Source organism: Primulina eburnea, chromosome 15 (genome assembly GCF_022965805.1).
Source record: "Primulina eburnea isolate SZY01 chromosome 15, ASM2296580v1, whole genome shotgun sequence".
Classification (NCBI taxonomy): domain Eukaryota; kingdom Viridiplantae; phylum Streptophyta; class Magnoliopsida; order Lamiales; family Gesneriaceae; genus Primulina; species Primulina eburnea.
This window is the reverse complement of record NC_133115.1, coordinates 34,042,559-34,060,753: the sequence shown is the minus strand read 5'-3', so window position 1 is coordinate 34,060,753 and position 18,195 is coordinate 34,042,559. Positions and strand designations below refer to the sequence as shown.

At 35.3% G+C, this 18,195-nt stretch overlaps 4 protein-coding genes across 10 annotated transcripts; 2 read left to right on the top strand and 2 right to left on the bottom strand.

Moving 5' to 3' along the window:
• Positions 1–486: 486 nt before the first annotated feature.
• LOC140814685 (nicotianamine aminotransferase 1-like) lies at positions 487–2,835 on the top strand. Its single transcript, XM_073173738.1, has 7 exons — positions 487–857; positions 1,062–1,401; positions 1,572–1,790; positions 1,928–1,987; positions 2,123–2,278; positions 2,380–2,473; positions 2,565–2,835. The coding sequence occupies exons 1-7, from the start codon at positions 601–603 to the stop codon at positions 2,684–2,686; spliced, it is 1,248 nt and encodes a 415-aa protein (XP_073029839.1). The 5' UTR covers positions 487–600; the 3' UTR covers positions 2,687–2,835.
• Positions 2,836–3,307: 472 nt separating this feature from the next.
• On the top strand, positions 3,308–5,432 carry LOC140814126 (reticulon-like protein B17). The gene is made up of 8 exons (XM_073173005.1): positions 3,308–3,897; positions 4,002–4,155; positions 4,239–4,313; positions 4,409–4,550; positions 4,632–4,701; positions 4,794–4,859; positions 4,942–5,064; positions 5,168–5,432. The coding sequence occupies exons 1-8, from the start codon at positions 3,378–3,380 to the stop codon at positions 5,317–5,319; spliced, it is 1,302 nt and encodes a 433-aa protein (XP_073029106.1). The 5' UTR covers positions 3,308–3,377; the 3' UTR covers positions 5,320–5,432.
• Positions 5,433–5,554: 122 nt separating this feature from the next.
• On the bottom strand, positions 5,555–8,724 carry LOC140814926 (protein NUCLEAR FUSION DEFECTIVE 6, mitochondrial-like). 6 transcript variants are annotated; one of them, XR_012114207.1, is made up of 5 exons: positions 8,448–8,724; positions 8,221–8,342; positions 6,331–6,380; positions 5,739–5,876; positions 5,555–5,702 (listed from the first exon to the last, which is right to left on the bottom strand). XR_012114207.1 is itself a non-coding variant. In XM_073174021.1 (4 exons), the coding sequence occupies exons 1-3, from the start codon at positions 8,597–8,599 to the stop codon at positions 6,361–6,363; spliced, it is 294 nt and encodes a 97-aa protein (XP_073030122.1). In that variant the 5' UTR covers positions 8,600–8,724; the 3' UTR covers positions 5,555–5,876; positions 6,331–6,360. The 6 variants fall into 6 exon arrangements, 4 of the variants coding, with proteins under 4 accessions (XP_073030122.1, XP_073030125.1, XP_073030123.1 ...); XR_012114209.1 differs by lacking the exon at positions 6,331–6,380; XM_073174021.1 differs by having other exon boundaries at positions 5,555–5,876.
• A 1,566-nt stretch (positions 8,725–10,290) lies between these two features.
• LOC140813592 (uncharacterized) lies at positions 10,291–18,195 on the bottom strand. Of its 2 annotated transcripts, XR_012113985.1 has the most exons (18): positions 17,978–18,195; positions 17,779–17,868; positions 17,518–17,629; positions 16,644–16,671; positions 16,334–16,432; positions 16,151–16,220; positions 16,036–16,073; positions 15,814–15,888; positions 15,633–15,728; positions 14,577–14,640; positions 13,376–13,429; positions 12,750–12,835; positions 12,588–12,648; positions 12,353–12,417; positions 11,931–12,036; positions 11,343–11,431; positions 10,607–10,941; positions 10,291–10,480 (listed from the first exon to the last, which is right to left on the bottom strand). XR_012113985.1 is itself a non-coding variant. In XM_073172172.1 (17 exons), exons 1-17 carry the CDS (start codon positions 18,041–18,043, stop codon positions 10,779–10,781), a joined length of 1,362 nt encoding a protein of 453 aa, XP_073028273.1. In that variant the 5' UTR covers positions 18,044–18,195; the 3' UTR covers positions 10,532–10,778. The 2 variants fall into 2 exon arrangements, 1 of the variants encoding a protein (XP_073028273.1); XM_073172172.1 differs by lacking the exon at positions 10,291–10,480 and having other exon boundaries at positions 10,532–10,941.

Genomic DNA, 18,195 nt, shown 5'->3' with positions numbered 1-18,195 from the left:
CCACCGTTTTTAAATGTAAATCAAATCAAAACGTCCTATCAATGGTTTAAAACATACGATTCCCATAAGAGTTTTGATCGTTGAAAAATAAAATTTTTAAACTTCTGCTACTCCTTGATGGAGAAAACGGTACACCAACAAAAACTTTCGTAGCTAAACGTGTAAAAAAAAAAAAAAAAATCAAATTATGACTATTTAAAGGATAAGATCAAAATTTGATTTTGGAAAATCAAAACCTAAAATAGGTTAACTCATAGGAGGATTGTGATAAATTTTTCTATCCAAGAATATAATCTTTCCCGTTATTGGACTCAAGAAAATCTTGTGTGGAAACTAGGATCTTAATATTAAATAAAAGCGGCCATACAGAAGTTAAAAAACCTCTGATATATATGCGCCACGATCTGAAATTTATTCAATCTCGTCAGCGTTTCGACTTCGTCAAGAAATTTCAATCCTATCCATTGGCTCCGGGATTTGTTTCCTGTTAAGTGCTACCACATTAGCTGGTAATAATTCATTTTACGGTATAAATACAATCAAAATCACCACCTCTGGTATACTTCGAAGGAAAAGAATCTACAATAAAAGCAGTGAAATATGGAGAATAAATTTGCAAAATGGGGTCTGAAGAACCAGAAAGAGGCTAAGGTTACCATTCGAGATGTTCTTGAAACGCTGAAGAAAGAACTGAAGAAAGAGGATGAGAGGCCGATGATCCATCTTGGGCATGGAGATCCCTCTGCATATTCGTGTTTCAGAACTACGCCTGTAGCCGAAGAAGCCGTTAACGTAGCCCTTCTATCGGCTAAATTTAATGGCTATGCGCCGGCTGCGGGCTTGCCTGAATCAAGGAGGTTCTTAAGTTCACACAGATTGATCGATTAATTCTCTTGCATGGGTTGAAAATGATCGAAGAATATTATTCAAAAGAATAAGATTAAAATAAATATTCTAAAAAACATTTGAATCATTGAAGAATAGAGTAATGCTACAATATTTTTAAAATGATAATTTCAAATAATTTATAATACATGTGCTGCATGTTGATTCAACTACAGGGCGGTTGCAGAATTTTTATCAAAGGATCTTCCACATAAATTATCAAAAGAAGACATTTTCATCACCGCTGGTGCCGGTCACGCAATAGAACTCATATTAACTGTCTTGGCTCGTCCCGGCGCCAACATCTTACTTCCCAGGCCTGGATATCCATCCTATGAAGCTCACTCCTCATTTGTCGATCTGGAAGTCCGACATTTCGATCTTGTTCCGGAGAAAGACTGGGAGATCGATCTTGATGGTGTAGAAGCTCTGGCAGATGATAACACTGTTGCCATGGTTGTCATCAACCCTGGGAATCCAAGTGGAAGTGTTTTCACATCCGAACATCTTCAAAAGGTAAAAGGTTTTTGGTACTTTTAATATTGGTGTTCTTAACGGCTCAATGGAGTGTAATTGCCAATAAGTTTAGTTTGATTAGAATTCTTATCTAATATATCAGTTTTTAGCAGTTCAATTTTGTTTTTTGGTTGGCTAACTCTTGGCAAATTTGAATCTTTGGATAAAAGATCGCTGAGACCGCGAAAAGACTTGGGATCGTGTTGATTTCTGATGAAGTTTATTACGATCTTGTTTTCGGAGGCAACAAATTTGTGCCAATGGGCGTTTTTGGATCAGTCACCCCTGTTGTCAGTCTTGGAACGATGTCCAAAAGATGGCTGGTTCCGGGGTGGCGGCTTGGTTGGTTAGCTCTCTCTGATCCGAATGGAATTCTTAAGAAATCTGGGGTAATTCACAGCTTCCCCTACATTTCTCCCCCTCCATGTTTACAAATTTTAATTAATGATTTCTAAGCAATACAGAATACCAATTTCTGAAGATGCGATGAAAATGTAGAAACTTGATAATTTTTTTTTGTAATCAGATAACAGAATGCATTAAGAACTATCATAACATCTCGGCCGATTCCACAACTCTCATTCAGGTATATGTATTATCTTCGGTGCTCTTTTATTTAGCATACCGATAGATTGACTGAAGTTATAATGTTAACATCAGATAGTAACAACCTCTTGGTGTAATTTCTTTAAAGGGCATTAATCTCATGAATTATATTTAGGGAGCAATTCCTGAGATCCTGGAGAAAACACCAAAGGATTTCATATCAAACATTGTGGTTCTACTTAGAGAATCCGCGGATGCATGCTATGCAAAAATTCTTGAGATTCCTTTCCTTTATTTACCTCAAAAACCACAAGGAGCCATGTCTACAATGGTGAGAGATATTATACTATTACTATACATATTGATTCTACGACGATTTCATTTACATGTATGCATTGTTGTTTTGAATGAAGCTTGAACATGTTTTCGCAGGTGAAGTTAAATCTTGAAATGCTGGAAGGCATAGAAGATGACATGGATTTCTGCTTTAGACTTGCTAAAGAGGAATCCGTTCTTATTCTTCCAGGTTATACACACACATATACACACATACACACACATACACACTTTGAGTAGATGATGGATGATGTTTATATATAGGTGTTTGGTGCATGCAGGGTCTGTTTTGGGACTCAGGAATTGGTTGAGAATAAGTTTTGCAGCAGATTTGGCTTCTTTGGAAGAGGGACTTCAGAGAATCAAAGCTTTCTGTTTCAGGCATTCCAACATGATCATGTAGTTGTCGTAACATTTTTGTTTGGTAGGAAACTTATTGTACTTGTTCACTTTTATTGCAAACTCTAAGTTCATCACATCTCAATTAGCCATGAGTTTGGAGGGATAACAAATTGTTAGAGGTGTGCTGAATAAGAACTAACATGATGTTGATTTCTTCATTTATAATCATAACTTCAAACCATTTGTCCAAACCAACATTCTCAATCCAAATACAACCGTATAGTATATTTTGAATCTGATAAAAGATAAGTTTCATTTCAATTTGAAGAATTTAAAGAAATTTTCCCACCGATTTGTTTACCACATATATTAACGTAAATAATACATGCAAAAGTGAAATGTGGATAACACAGATTTGGAATAACAACCCTCTAACATAGAATAAATCGTACGCCCCAAAGTCCATCAACAAACACATTGATAAAATTTTATTTCAATTTTTAGGAATTAAAAATTATTACTTTTGCACAATAATAATGGAGGAGAAATTTGCTAAAAGTCAATAAGAATTAACGGACTTGCCTCCCCATTTCCTTACCGTTAAAGTGGTGTTACCCGCCGTTAATATTTCAAAAGTCGACAGCATCTTCAACGGCTATTGTTGCCTTCAATAAAGAAACTGTTGTCTGATCCTCCCTCATATCAAGAAAATCCACCAAACTTAAAAAACCCACAAAATATTGCATCACGCTATGGATTCCCCACCACCTTCTCACCGATCGGAGCCTCGACCCCGAACGAAATCCGCTCGACGACTGTCAAAGCTCCGCCATTTCGGCCAAGAAGGAGCAGAGATCCCACAGCTATCTTTGGAAATAGCCCCTTATTCGCCAAAACCATCTACTCCATCGCCTGCTTCCACCCTTTCTCCTAGACCACCTTACACCCTACCGCTCCGCGAGCTCCTCATGATTTCTCCTCCGTCTACCAAAAGATCCAAAAAACGCCTTTCAGACAAGCTTGAAACGGCTGATGATGCTTTTGTTGAGGCCAGCGGAGTTAGAAAAAGATGCAAGAGTAGAAATGCTTTATTGGGCTGTGCTGCATCTCCAAGGAGTAATCGGAAGTCGAGGAGACGATTGGAGCAAGAAATGAGAGAAGAGAGGGACTTCGGCGCGGGGGAAGAAATAATGGCGAAGCCAAGAAAGAAGAGGCAAGGTGGCAGGCCTAGGAAGGAAAAATCAATATTAGTCCCTTCTGATTCTTCACCGAGTATGAAATATCATCGATCCTTATATAATGCCATCTTATTTTTATGACGAGTAATTTTAGGTGGCTATTATTTTGGCTTAATCGAGTGTAAATTGTTGAATCAGGAACAAATGATGGTGATGGGTGCAATCTTGATCGAATCGAGGAGTTTATAAGTGATTTGGTTATGTGGAAAGATGTCTCTAAATCAAGCCTTTGGTTCGGTTTTGGCTTCCTCTGTTTCCTGTCTTCTTGTTTTACAAAGGGTGTCAACTTTAGGTATGTTGTGTTCTTGTGTTCCCTATTTCTGTTTCTAAAAAACTTAATCCACAAACATTGCTTAAACGGCCCACTTCTTGTAGCATCTTCTCGTTCTTATCTCAAGTGGGTCTTCTATTTTTGGGAGTGTCATTCTTCTCAAATTCAATCCGCAAAAGGTAAGGTTGAAGGAGCAATTTCGGAATCAAATTATGCTTTTGTGGTATCTTTTTCTGTGTCGTTAATTGCTCTGCCTTTGCTGAGGATCTCGAAGGGATGCCAATGATATGAAGCGTAATTTCAAGTTGAAAGAAGAAGATATAGTGAAACTTGGGAGACTAATACTTCCAGCTGCAAATTATTCAATCTCAAAAACAAGAGAAGTGTTCTCAGGAGAACCAGCCATGACCCTTAAAGTGAGTATCTGATGTTTTTAACTCTGTAAAATCAAATATTATGAGAATGAGTTAAATTGCTTTATTTTTCTGCTAATTTAGGTTGTTCCTTTCTTGCTTGTGGGGGCTGACTATGGCCATCTCATTACCTTATGGAGATTATGTGCACTTAGTAAGCTCATTTAAAATTCGTTAACCCGCAAATCACCTGAATTTCTTGATGGAGGACAAACACCTCGATTGTGGTTTTTGTGATTCTTTCAGGTTTTTTCATTGGCTTCACATTCCCAAAAATTTATTCCACTTACTCAACTGAATTATCCAAGAAAGGTGGGTGAATTCTTTCTGGTGCATCCTAATTAAGGTTGGGACGTTTTGTACCAGAAAAGTTAGTATTTTTTTGAATGAACAGTTGAATACATGAAATCTTGGGGGCTGGAAACATGGGGAGCTTGCACACACAAAAAGATCGTGGCAGCATCATTTGTTACTGCTTTTTGGAATCTCACAGCCATCAGAACTAGGATTTTTGCTGGTATTCCTTAATATGATTACTGAGGAAGTCAACTCAATTTATAAACTTCACGAGACTGCAGCGGGTACATAACAAATGATTTTGTTTGGTTGGTTTTGTGCAGCATTTTTGTGCCTCGTAATAATTAGATATCGGAGACAGAGCAAAGAAGTAAAGAATGAGGAAGATATAGGAGTAAAAAAAGAGGAACACGATCAAGAGCAGCTGCAGCAAACACAGGCATTAGTTGCCGTAGAAATCGATTCCAAGAAATGATTCATTTCTTTTGTTTCCGGTATGTATTTCTCATGCTCACCATCACACGGTTGTAATTTCTAACACCAACTCATCCATCCAGGCAATAAAATCAATTTTCTCGTTCAATTGTATCCGGCTTAACCTCATTTTATGTATGTATCATATTATTATTATATTTGGTTCAAAGGAAAGTGTTTACTTGATGTGATTACACAGGCAGACAAATATCTATTTATATATGTAAGATTAAGACTAGATGAAGATCGTACTCGATATCAAGATCTCCAATACTACCAAATATTATTACAAATCGACATAATACTTTCTCATCACGTGGAAATCTGATAGAAAACACCAGATTAATGTCTAAAATACATAGCCATGTAATAAGTAATTGTGGACTCCAAAGTCCAAAGATTGGCATGGACAATTGCTACATCAAGAAAAAAAAGGAGGCGTCTATAACAAAAAATTTAACAAAGTTGTGGAAACATGTGCCAAAAATCACGAAGCACGCATTACAGCTCTGTGAGAGGAATGCTTGAGAAAACATCCAAATTATGCATCATCACTACCTGACAAAATTACAAGGATAAATTTTAGTGTGAAGACCATTTAAGATCAAATCTCTTTGACAGGTATCGTTAAACGCTTCATTGCAAATCAAAGCTTTACGGTCAAAAGTGTATACAGTACTAACACATGACGAACACAAGGTTTATTACAATGTTTTAACAGCATCTAAACTCAACTCGATTATTAGCATACCATAAACAGTTAAGGCTTCCGCTCTGAATTATTATAATTAGCAACCAAGAACGGCTGGAAATACACAATCATGATATCTCAGTTCATTTGATACTTTTGACCAAACAATACTCATGCACAGTAAGGTTTATTATGCATTTCGCCTCATATTTTTCATGTGGCCGGATTTCGCAATAGAGGAATCAGCAACAGCTTAAATGGGTCAAATGTGTTCTCCAGGACATAAATATTTGTCCAGATAAGACAATTTCAGGAAGAGACCTTGCTCGAGCCTTTGAAGGATGGTACCGATCATAGATCATCATTGCAAGCTGATTAGCACACAGAATATCAGTAAAATACTTAAAAAATGGTAAATCTTGACAGCAATCACAACATCTCAAACAAAGATTCAAACATCTAACAACAATTAAATCTCAGAGAAGGACAACTTAATAAAGTAATAATGCACATGGATCTCGTCTTTCACGAGGGAATTTATTTAACATTCAAAAGAAAAGGAAACGATGATACTCAAACTTTATCATGGGCAATGAGAAAACTATTAGTTTTCTAGGCGTGGACATAATATTTTGTGCCTTCTTGGAGCCGATTAAATTCTTCACTTTCCACAATTGGTATTTGAAAGAAGAATGTAGTTTAAATATTTCCTTGCCTTCCAAAGTTCATCACACATCATCATTGCAAGCTGATCGAATAAAGATAAAATGTAAGTTTTCAACCTTGATTGACTTCCCTCAAAAGTTTTATCTAATGGCAATGATCCTACATAAACATGTAGTCCTAATATGATGAAGGTATAGACACAAACACAAGCACTTCCAGCTCATAAGCAAACAACCATCTAATCCTAACTTCTTGAAAATTCTGCAGTTGTTTAGAAGAGTGCAGAGACACGATTGGAAGATTTTGATACTTAAACATCAGCAAACCAAACAGATTATTACAATTGTAAAGAAACTCAACAACTGATCCATCCCACCTCCTGGCAAACAGAATTAAGAACAAAAGTTTTATTCATATCTGAGTCAAGGAAAAACAAGTGTTTTTTCAATTTAAAACATTGTCTAAAAAATTTCTGAAAGAATAAAAACAAAAGCAATGATATTTACTTCTCCGTCTTCATCTAGTCTTGTCAAGGCCTACACATCAGGCAGACGAAGAAGGCATTTTTTTATTCAAATGAAGTAATAGACATTGGTATACAGTTAAGTTAATGGCCTTCACACAATATAAGAAAAATAAAGAATAAGAATATATAATCATCATTGTTTGGAGCTCAATCTCATCACCAGTGAAGAAAAAATTATAAGGAGGACGGAGGAGCAGGAGAATATATATAAGGGAATGCAGCCAACAACTTAACTAGCTTAAAACCTACAAATATGCAAGGGCTTTATGATGTTTTGGGCGGTAGATAGACACGACTGAAAAATAAACAAACATACCAGATACAGAAAGAAGGACAAGGGCAGCAAAAGATGGCTCTACAGATCTTGCTAGATACCTAAATAAGGAACGAGAAGATGCTGTCAAACAACCTATTGGAATTCATGATACTAAAGGAGCTGGCGCATAGAGCAGCAGAAACCAAAATAAAGTAATATTTTGAAGAAACCAACCCACTAAAATGGATGAATGAACTGAAAAATAAATCAACCAAGAGTTTAAGGTATAGTTAAATGGTAAGTTGTAACACCCAAAAAAATGGCTTGGAAGTTAAAAGGACTGTACAAGAAAAGCCGTCGCGGCACTAGGACATAATATTATTCCATGCTTCTTCTGTTCAGAGTGAAAAAGCAAACCGAAGGACCAGGTACATGATAACTGAAGACAAACTGACACCAACTTTATTGCATCCCCCATCCTAAGTTCCTAACCGCTACCTTTTCATTGCCCATAATAAATATGATACAGAATTAGATAGAAATGATCACTCTATTGTATCTTATTGCTTCACAAATAATAGAAAAAACACAGAAAACTGCATTCACCAACTTGAGTATTTGTAAATCCATACATGTCTACAGAATGAAACTGCGATTATTCATCACAAACACCACCAAATTCACGTGATGGACCAATAACAGCATCAACAAAGCAAGAAAGATTTTACAAGTTAACAAAACGATTAAATTTAATGAGGAGTACCTTCTGGAAGCCAACTGCATCCAAAGCGAGAGGCGGTAAGCATCGAGGTCATCAGAGCCGAGGCCGTGGCAGTGTGGTACGGTTGCATTGACTCCAAGCACGCACTCATTTCAGCAGGGGACCTTTCGGAATAATTCATCCGAAAGAATAAAATTATAAATGTATTCCTTCCTAAATTAAACTCAATCGTTTCGAGAATCATTTAACTTGTAGATATAGATGATTACCGAAAGATGCGGTGAGCAAGCGGGGTCCTGGAAGGGAGACCGAACGGCGAGCGAGCAGATTTCGCTTGGGAGGCTAGTCTAGAGGTGGCGTTACGGAGGGATGAAGACCGGAATATGGATCTAGCGGCAGTCGATGCGGCGGCGATGGCCATTTCCTTTCGCTGAACTGCCCAGAGGAAATCGAAAATTTGGTTCAAGAAAGAGTAATTTTTTGAAGGTTTGCTGGGCTAAAACCCTCCATACAGGAATAGGGGTTTTTCGATTTACTATTTTTTTTCACATATAATCAATTTGATAAGAAGTGTATTATGCTTCCTCTGTTTTTCAAGGAGTTAGTTTTATGTGAGACTGTCTCATGGATTTTATTCTGTGATACGAGTCAACTCTATCCATATTCACAATAAAAAGTAGTACTCTTAGCATGAAAAATTATATTTTTTCATTGATGAATCAAATAAGAGACTCGTCTCACAAATATAACTTGTGAGACCGTGTTACACAAATTTTTACCTTTTTAAACCGGGCAAAAAAATGTTGTGTGTGTAAATAAAGAAAACCTGAGGCCCATGTTATTTAAAAATAAAAAAAAAACTTAAATGGTTGAAATTTAGTGTTATTACATTATTTTAAAACTTAGATGTTTTGAAGTCAATTTTGGTAATTTTAAGAGATAAACTTGGTCAAATCTCATTTTTTTAAAAATAATATCCAAATTTATTTGAGTGTATTAATACACATGAGGAGTGAGTCTTATGTGAGACCGTCTCACGGATCATAATCTGTGAAACGGGTCAACTCTACCCATATTCACAATAAAAAGTAATACTCTTAATATAAAAAGTAATACTTTTTCATGGGTGACCCAAATAAGAGATCCGTCTCACAAATACGACCCGTCAGACCGTCTCACACAAGTTTTTTCCTACACATGAGAGAAGTATTTGTTTTATTTTTGAAAAAAATAACTAGTGTCTCTTTGCACGCAATACATGCGTACATATTAAAAAAAATTAGTGTTAAATAATATTTTTTTCGTGAATTCGAGATATTATATTATAATTTAAAACTTTAAAAACATTTTTTATAACGAATTTTGATTTTATGAGTGATATGATTATTTAATTGAAAATTTCAAAATATAGATAAATATAAAGATATTTTATTAAGACTAGTTACTTTGCACACGCATCGTGTGTGTACAATATTTTTTATCATTATCGATGGACTAAAGTGAAATTTGACAAATTATAGAGGGACTAAATTAATATTTGAATTGTTGAAATAAAAATAAAATGTGTTGAAATTTAAAAAAAACAAAAGTGTAATATTAGTATCATATAAGGGTAAAATTAGAAGAAAAAATGGGTGTCCTAGAGAGGTAGTTATTATAATTTGCTCACACTTAATAGTATAATATTAATATAGATATGATAGATAGATATGATGAAAATTTATTAAAATGGATTTAATTACATTTTCATTAAGCAAAAAAAAAAAAAAAAAGAATTTTTTGTGACTTAATTGTCTTAAATATCTCAAACTTAATAGAATAATATAGAAAATAATATAAATTTTAACCAAAATTATTTTGTTAATTACCATTTATTTTTCAACATTCATTTTTCTCTTTTTGAATAACATAAACACAAAAAACTTAACCTCGTGAATCTTGAGTTTGGGTTAATCAGTATATATGTGATATGTAATAAAACACAAAAATATTTATAAGACCAAATTAATTTTGTTAAATAAATATCCAATATGACTCAACATATGAAAATATTATTTTTCATACAAAATATATATTTTTATATGGTCTAAATCGATCTATTTCACATATATAGATCCATAAAACTACTTAGAGACAATATAGCAATACAATGATACATATAATTTATATTTATTTAAAAAAGATTTACAATTAATTTAAAGATTCAAGAATTTAATGCTCGTCAACTGGTTCACGGTCTCTTGGCCCAATGGCCAGTGCCCACATTTGTCTCAAGTCAAGTGCGAGGCACCGTAAAACCCTCCTGAAAAACACACACACACGTACACATATAGAAGTGACCGGCCGTGCTATCTTACACAAATTATGGTCTCATGTTATCTTTGAGACTTAAATATGCAATGAACATGACTTCAGTAATAAACATTACCGTAATAAAATGTCGGGCCATGGTATTTGCAGCAAAATTATAATCCTTGAATCACGTGTCTTTAGACAGGTGTGGACACATTTTTCTCATCTTTGTGTCGATAGATATCAATGGCAGCAGTAAAAGAATGAACAAGGATCCAGAACATCAGATCAAACATAACTGAATAAATTTATTCAACTTCTTGAATGATTCTTCTTTTGCGCACTGACACTTCGGCCACACTTCCTGGGGCACTATGAGCTCTCCTATTCTCGGTCTTCTTTCTTTCGGAATCAGTCTTGACACGCCTCAGATGAAGTGCATTAAAGATTGCTTTTGGCAAATGTCTGTGCCTGTAAATTCACGTTACAGAAGGAACCGATGCTCAGAAAAAACGTTTCACCACATCAAAAGCATGTAGCATATTACTGTGTAGGGAGTCAACTCATTTGAAGGTGGTTAATTCCAAATATTAATAGGAACCTCGTTATGAAGTAGGGTAATAGATAATTCCTCAAAATGGGAAAGAAAAATGTTCTTAAATGCAGTACAACTTGACAGAATGGCAGACATCATTCTAGATCTTCTAATCCCAACACTTGCTGCATGTTTGTTGTACAGTCAAAGTTTAGAACCAGAAGATTGAGCACTGAGATGGGGCAAATATAGCAATCATCCTCTCATTTAAAATAAGAGAATTTTCATCCAGACGTACATAAAAACACAGCCTTCCAATCCAAACAAATCCATTTACCTGACAATGCGCTTAACCTCAGGAAGATGTTTGTATCGATTCTTGACAGCTTCCAAATATTCATGCTTTTTACGCTCTCTTGGTAAAAGCTGCGAAAATAGCAATGTCTAAGTCATCAGCAGGGACAATCAACCGAATATTTGGTAAGAGGTATTGACTTAAAACCACAAAACTGTCACACACATGACCCAAGTACCCAACTATAAAACAGTGAAAGAACTAGTTTTCTCTCTTGATATTTGACATTTGAATTCCATGTACCCTTTCAAGAACAAACATAACTCGTTCATATAGAATCACGAAGGACATAAGATTTACAGTACAAAACTTTAAAGCCGATAATGGCAACCAGGCAACCACAGACCCTCCCCTTCTGCCAAAACACGAGAAGGAAAGGTAAAAGAAATTAGTCTTTCACGCCCAGAAGCTCTTATCCTGCAATCACTTGACCACATATATTTAGATTAAAAAAATATAAAAATCAAAGTAAAAGAGGGCAAGATTCATACAACTCCCAATTGCTCAGATGCAGACAGATATTTAGATAAAAAATATAAAAATCAAAGCAAAAGAGGGTAAGATTCATACAACTCCCAATTGCTCAGATGCTTTAGCTTTCCACAGACGGAGGTTTGTATCATCACTTCCAGATATCACATAACTTGCATCACAACTGAACTTGACACAGAAGACCCTGCAAAGGTTCAACCAATTACGTAAAAAAATACATAAAAATTTATTCTTGTGAGTTGTCACCGACATTTTTGTGTATCAAGTCACCAACATTGCTAGTTTGCTACATTTAATGTTATAGGGCTTAAACCATAATGAAACTTCAATGGCGTTAAGTTACAACAATATACATACATTTTTTTGTATAACAAGTCACCGACATTGCTACATTTAATGTTATAGGGTTTAGGTTAAAATGTAAAACTTCAGTGCTGTTACAACAATATGTACACATTGGTAGGAAGATAAATATCTGAAAGCTCTAGAAATATAAAAACCTTTGCATTCTCTTGGTATGATAGATTTCTCGACTGTGACCACCATTATACTGGAATATCCTCACCTGCAAAACATAAAAAATAGCCAGAACTCGCATCTTTATTGGCAACTAATAGCTTCTGAAAGATGTAACACCTCTGATCCTTCCTCATCCTACTTGGACATGGAAGCATCATTTTTTCCCCAAGGCCACAAAACATAAGAAGAGCAAAAAACAGATTAAAGAGGACTCACAGTTCTATCGTAAGATCCAGTAACAAATTCACGACCAGTTGGCGAGTAATCAATATCCATTCTGCAAAGGTTTGATCTCGTAAACCATAAGATGAATACTAAAAAACATAGCAAGAATAAGCATGCACTTAAATTATTTAAAAGCAGCTACTTGAGTCTTACATGGCAGAGGTATGATCTTTGTGCACACATCTAGCTTCATTCAATTTTCGTGCATCATAGCTATAACAATTGGAATCTTCATTTGCCTGCATTACCATGACATGTTAATTCACGGACATGATGACTGAGGGTGTGAATAACTCCGGAAAACCTAGTTTGTAGTTTCCATGATAAATCTCCCAAAACCACAGCAAGAAAAAATTCAGTAAAATGTATACTTTTCAGCACTTCAACAAGTTTTAACGCTGCCTTAAAATTCAACCGAAAGCCTAAAACATGGGATGAGAGACAAAATACAGATGCAAGCAACTAGTTTCCTACGAGCAAGGCAAAAAACACTGAATAAGAAACCGAGACCATAAAATAAGTAGTTTCGGTAGCACCCCACCCTTGTAGGTTGTCGATAAAGATTATCCAAAAGCATATAGCCATATCAGATGATTAAAAGAGAAGTTGATGGATACGGCGAGACAATTTTACATGAGTACTACTAGTATCATACATTCAGAATTTCGTGCAGAAGGATTTGCCACATCTGGGAAGAACGTTTTTTTTCCAAATATTTGATTAATCATTCAAGATACATGATGAAACAGAGAAATCACAGTTCCAATGATGGGGCTTACAGCTGTAAAATTCATTGGTTCCATTGGATTCCATGCTATTGAATTAGTTTTTGTCTGTGGAAGAGGAAAAGTAAGCAAGTTAACCCTAGCAGTAATGAATTAAACAATGTAAACAAAAATAAAAATTTCAACACAAGACATGCATGCTACCAAAGTAAATACCAATAGCTTCCATGACAAGTACAGATAAGTGTGAAAAATTATCAATAAAAGAAGAATTTTTTTGAATAAAAAATAGCTTCTTCCCATGGCTTCTGTATCACTCAAGTATTCTTCCATTGCCATTTGAAATTCCACTGAAGAACCAGCTTTTAAAATGCAATCAATTATTTGAGTGCACATGACAAGGCCCGATTATTAAGTAATTGACTAATATATAGAAGCACTGAATAATTCATCTTAGTTTTCAATTATGCTAGCAATATGTACTGAATGTAGCACAATTTTGTTCTCCTAGCTTAATTCAATTTGGAACGTCCAAAACAGCGCTCACTCTCATTTCTCACATAGTTTCTGCTTTCCAAAGAGGCTCTAATTAGAGCACATAATGTAGCATAATAAAATACCAAATTCTTCAACTCAGACATAGTTCTGCAGGGCAAATCTAATGGCAATGATATGTGCAAAAAGAGTACTTTGTTCCAAATTTAAGTAAATTACGTTAAAAGTATCCACATGACATTATTCTCCTACAAACCCATTTCCCGATTAGTAGCCATGCTCCTGTGGATGATCACGAATTAATACAAATAGCATACTTAACTGATTATTATCTAGCTCTGCAAATTCTTCTAACTCTCCGCAAATTCTTTTGACTAAAAAAAACATAAATATATGCCGTGCGTAACATGATTGTTTAGGTTGAGATAATAAGATTTGTGACACACCGTAGATCACTGATTTCACCCATCTATCCTCTCAAAAGTCAAACCTGAGAAGCAACTTTCACCAACATACAACTTTTTTTGTTCATGTACCTTAACTAATAGCATTCTTTGTAGACTAACTTCCAAAATACAAACATTGCCAAGTCCAACACATTGCTATCAATAATTACTGATCAAAACTCCTAAAAACTAGAAGTTTACAACACATTAGGGACGGAGCTCAAAAGTAAAATATACTTCAGAATTATTCGACCAGAAAACGTCTTTCATAAAATAGAAAGTTTCTTAATAAGTTAGAAAATGACATGACCCACCCTCATGATAATCTTTCTTGCTGGAGATGACAATCGTAAATCAAATAATGTAATGCTTCGGTCACTGCAAACAAGAGAGTCAGGACAAGCGTAGGCGTAAGAAAAAATACAGAGCAATCACCTAGCACAGGCTGGCAAAATAGCAACACTCGTTAACATATACAAAGCAACTTAAATTCATCAATCCCATTTGCAACTACATTTTCAATGCACGTTAACTCGACTTTAAAACACTATCTTCGGATAGTTATAAGGGCGATCATTACAAAAATGAAATTAAAAGCACTTGAAGTTTGAACGCCAAGCAGGATGAAATACCCCATTTTTAAAGCTCAAAGGAGAACTGATAGAGTTCTGAGAAATATATCCAATAAAGTGTTAACGGACGGGTGAAATAGTTCTAAACTAGAATAGTAACACAAAAACAGTATCGATGACCACAATATTTACCGAAATCCAGAAAAAGATTGTTATTTATAGTCAGTAACAAAAAATAAAACAAGATGAACACCTCAATTTCCAAGCACCTTCACAAGATACAACGGGAATAAAAATGTATTTACTCATCTGAAAGGGTAAAAATAAAAATTGGAAGACACCCAGGCCACATGGGTTTTTGGTGCTGTTTGGGGCATAGTTCAATGAGTTGTTGGCCACCGCCATATGTCTGGTGGGGCACCACATAATGTATTGTTTTATTCATTATATAGATAGTTAATCCAGTCAAATTCTTTCGGTCACTTGGACAAAGTTTGATATCTACGTTCAGAGACTTTTTTCCCAATAAAGAAGTCTTTTTTATAATAAATTTATCATAGATTCCGATAATCATTGCATAGTGATTCATGTATCAGCAACAACCAGAACGTGTTCTAAAAATATTTATCACATGGGTAATCAAAAGCTAAAATGCTCCATATCAAATAACACGTCAACAAAAGACTTTCAATGGCCTTAATCAACAAAAGACTTTCCATGGCCTTAATCTAATAGATGTAAGCTAATTTGTTGCCCGTATAAACAGGAACTATTAACTCAATTTCTGTAACAACAGACCTGCCTGATGTCGCCAATATATTCGGTTCTCCGGGATTAAATCGCACAGATATAGATGTATCTATGCCCCATTCAAAACTGTTGACAGGCTGAGCCCTGAATGTAAAGGGAACATAAAACTTTAGATACCTTGACATCTCCACGGTCTACTGACAATGTAGATATACAATTTTAATCAAACCTGTTGTGGTTCCATATGTCCACTTGAGCTCCAGCAGTAGCAAACAGATCACCATTCGATTGGTGATCAACAGCCCTGAGTAAAAAATATAAGGAAAAAAACTCATAACACAATTGAACCAAGACATCACAGAAAAAAATACTGAAATCCATATCATCGATAAGGATAAGGGGAAGTATGTAGGACAAACGTTTAAGAAAAAAAAAAGCTAAAGAATCGTACCGGAAAGCATTTTTCCAAACATAGACTGCCAGTGGCTCCTGGAGAACCCAAATTTTATTTCAGACAAATAGATTACAATGCAATAATTAACTAGGTGAAATGAAGAGTCACCAACCTTGGCTTCACTGTTGAATATATCACCAGAGTCCATAAGAGAAGGCAAGGGAACATTCCAGAGCCTGACGCTGGAACGTAAAGATAGAGTGAAGAGCATAAGAAATAATGCCAACCACACAATACAGATATGGAACATAATACAAATTCAGCTCCAAAATCAAAAGGCAGATCTTGGTCTCACGTGGAATCCGTCCCACATGACACAAGAACACGACCATCAGTAGACACCGTCAAACCCCGTACTGCACCTTGATGCCCAGGAAACTGGCAAACTGTCCGCCTAATTGTCACAAGGAGTATAACATTGTCAGAAACTTTTTTTTTTTTACTTTTCTCCTCAATTTTTCTAGTATATATTGAAAAGTTACCTACTTTTTCATTAGAAAAAGGGATATATGCAAATCAGGCACATCGAGTAACTTCACGGGTAAAAACTTACTACAGTCAATGCAAAATCTTAGAACACAAATTAAAAAACCCACTTGCATTACCTGATGGCCAAATCCCAAAGACGGATATCTGCAAATGTGACAGAGAATTGGCTTTAAAGCTTCAATAGACAACATACGCAGAATAGAACGAGCTTTTAGCTTTAAGAGGGCTAAAAAATGGTACGTATCATATGGCCCGCAACAATTGTTTTTCGAACACAAAGAATGTGCAACCAAGCTAAAGGAGCAGTAAGGCTCATCTCAAGGTGTAGCTCTTTTGTGAAAGCATATACTTTGACCATGAATCACTGCCACTGGCAAGCATTATAAGACTAGAGACTTTGTTAGGGATGTGAATCCAATAATGTAGTTGATTGTTTTTGCTTGTAGATTGAAATTAGTTTTATTTTTGCTCAAAACATTGTAAATTACATATTGGATATGTTAGGGATCAAAGAAAGTATAGTCCATTTAAAGAAGCATAAGGAGAGAAAGGCAGTAGAAGCAGAAGCCAAGCAGATAAAAACAAGCACACCACTTCCTAAACTGTGAACGTAAGGAAAAAGTAAGAGGCCAAAGCGCTTAGTTATGATAATAAATTAGTTAAATAAATATAGTTTCAGTTTTTGATTGTGTCAGGAATGCAATCAGATGATTGTTCAAGTATTTTATCTCTCCAGGCTTCTCTCTATTCTTTCTATTTTATCAAATCCCATTGATTACTATAGCATTATAATTGCTTCTTCGTTCTAGTCAATGTTTAGATCCATCATTTTGTACGAGCAGTTACAACTCAAGTAATTTCTAGCATATCAACATTAGGTGCTTGCAAACTTCCCACAAACCGGACCAGAATTCACATCAAAACATAAAAACTCAAAAAACAAAACAAAACAAAAACAGAGAGAGATATCAGCCAAATCAACAATTTTACCTCCATCCATAGAACCGGAAAATATCCCTTTCAAATGATTCGGATTCTTAGCCATAGATGAAACTGCATCAACGTGCCCATCCATTGCCCCAATAAATGGACGGGCAAATATCTACCACAACAAAATCACGAAGCAAATCTTTAATTACCACTTGAGCTCAACTAAGAATGGAACAATAAAACTCAAACAATTAACTAAGGATGACAAATAACATCACACAGATCAAAATTATAAAATCAGTTGTCATAAGAAAATAGAACCTTGTCTAATTTAGCAGCATTAAGAGCTCGAACATACTCGACTGATTTCTCTTGGGATCTGAGATTCGGATCATAATTACGAAACATCCGCTACAAATAAAAGAAATCCAAAAATTAGCTTTCCAAACTAAGAAGCTGACAATCCAGCTGGTTTTCAGTAAAACACAACCGCATCAAGAAGATTAAAAGTGTATATTACCTGCAGGTCTTGGCTTCGTTCTCGGGTGAATTCATCCGCAGAACGGGAAATCACTTTCATCTTCATCGCGCGGGCGTGAATGTTAACCCTTCACGAACTAAAACCCTACTTTAAATTAGAATTCAGTACCTTTTATAAAAGAGTTTTGGTTTTAGTAAGAGAGAGAAATTTTTCTTTAAAAAGAAAAAATGTTAGTACAAAACAAAAAAAAAAAAACC

Excerpts from the sequence above, each read along its gene's own strand:
- LOC140814926 (XM_073174021.1), bottom strand. The coding sequence starts at position 8,599 with ATGGCCATCGCCGCCGCATCGACTGCCGCTAGATCCATATTCCGGTCT. Across the intron at positions 8,343-8,447 it reads CTTGCTCACCGCATCTTTCG|GTCCCCTGCTGAAATGAGTG; the intron begins GTAATCATCTAT and ends TTATTCCGAAAG. Across the intron at positions 6,381-8,220 it reads ATGCAGTTGGCTTCCAGAAG|CTTGCAATGATGATCTATGA; the intron begins GTACTCCTCATT and ends TGTGCTAATCAG.
- LOC140814685 (XM_073173738.1), top strand. The coding sequence starts at position 601 with ATGGAGAATAAATTTGCAAAATGGGGTCTGAAGAACCAGAAAGAGGCT. Across the intron at positions 1,791-1,927 it reads GAATTCTTAAGAAATCTGGG|ATAACAGAATGCATTAAGAA; the intron begins GTAATTCACAGC and ends TTTTGTAATCAG. Across the intron at positions 1,988-2,122 it reads ATTCCACAACTCTCATTCAG|GGAGCAATTCCTGAGATCCT; the intron begins GTATATGTATTA and ends AATTATATTTAG.
- LOC140813592 (XM_073172172.1), bottom strand. The coding sequence starts at position 18,043 with ATGAAGATGAAAGTGATTTCCCGTTCTGCGGATGAATTCACCCGAGAA. Across the intron at positions 15,729-15,813 it reads GACATATGGAACCACAACAG|GGCTCAGCCTGTCAACAGTT; the intron begins GTTTGATTAAAA and ends CTTTACATTCAG. Across the intron at positions 14,641-15,632 it reads ATATTGGCGACATCAGGCAG|TGACCGAAGCATTACATTAT; the intron begins GTCTGTTGTTAC and ends TCTTGTTTGCAG.
- LOC140814126 (XM_073173005.1), top strand. The coding sequence starts at position 3,378 with ATGGATTCCCCACCACCTTCTCACCGATCGGAGCCTCGACCCCGAACG. Across the intron at positions 4,314-4,408 it reads TCAAATTCAATCCGCAAAAG|GGATGCCAATGATATGAAGC; the intron begins GTAAGGTTGAAG and ends AGGATCTCGAAG. Across the intron at positions 4,702-4,793 it reads ATGGAGATTATGTGCACTTA|GTTTTTTCATTGGCTTCACA; the intron begins GTAAGCTCATTT and ends TGATTCTTTCAG.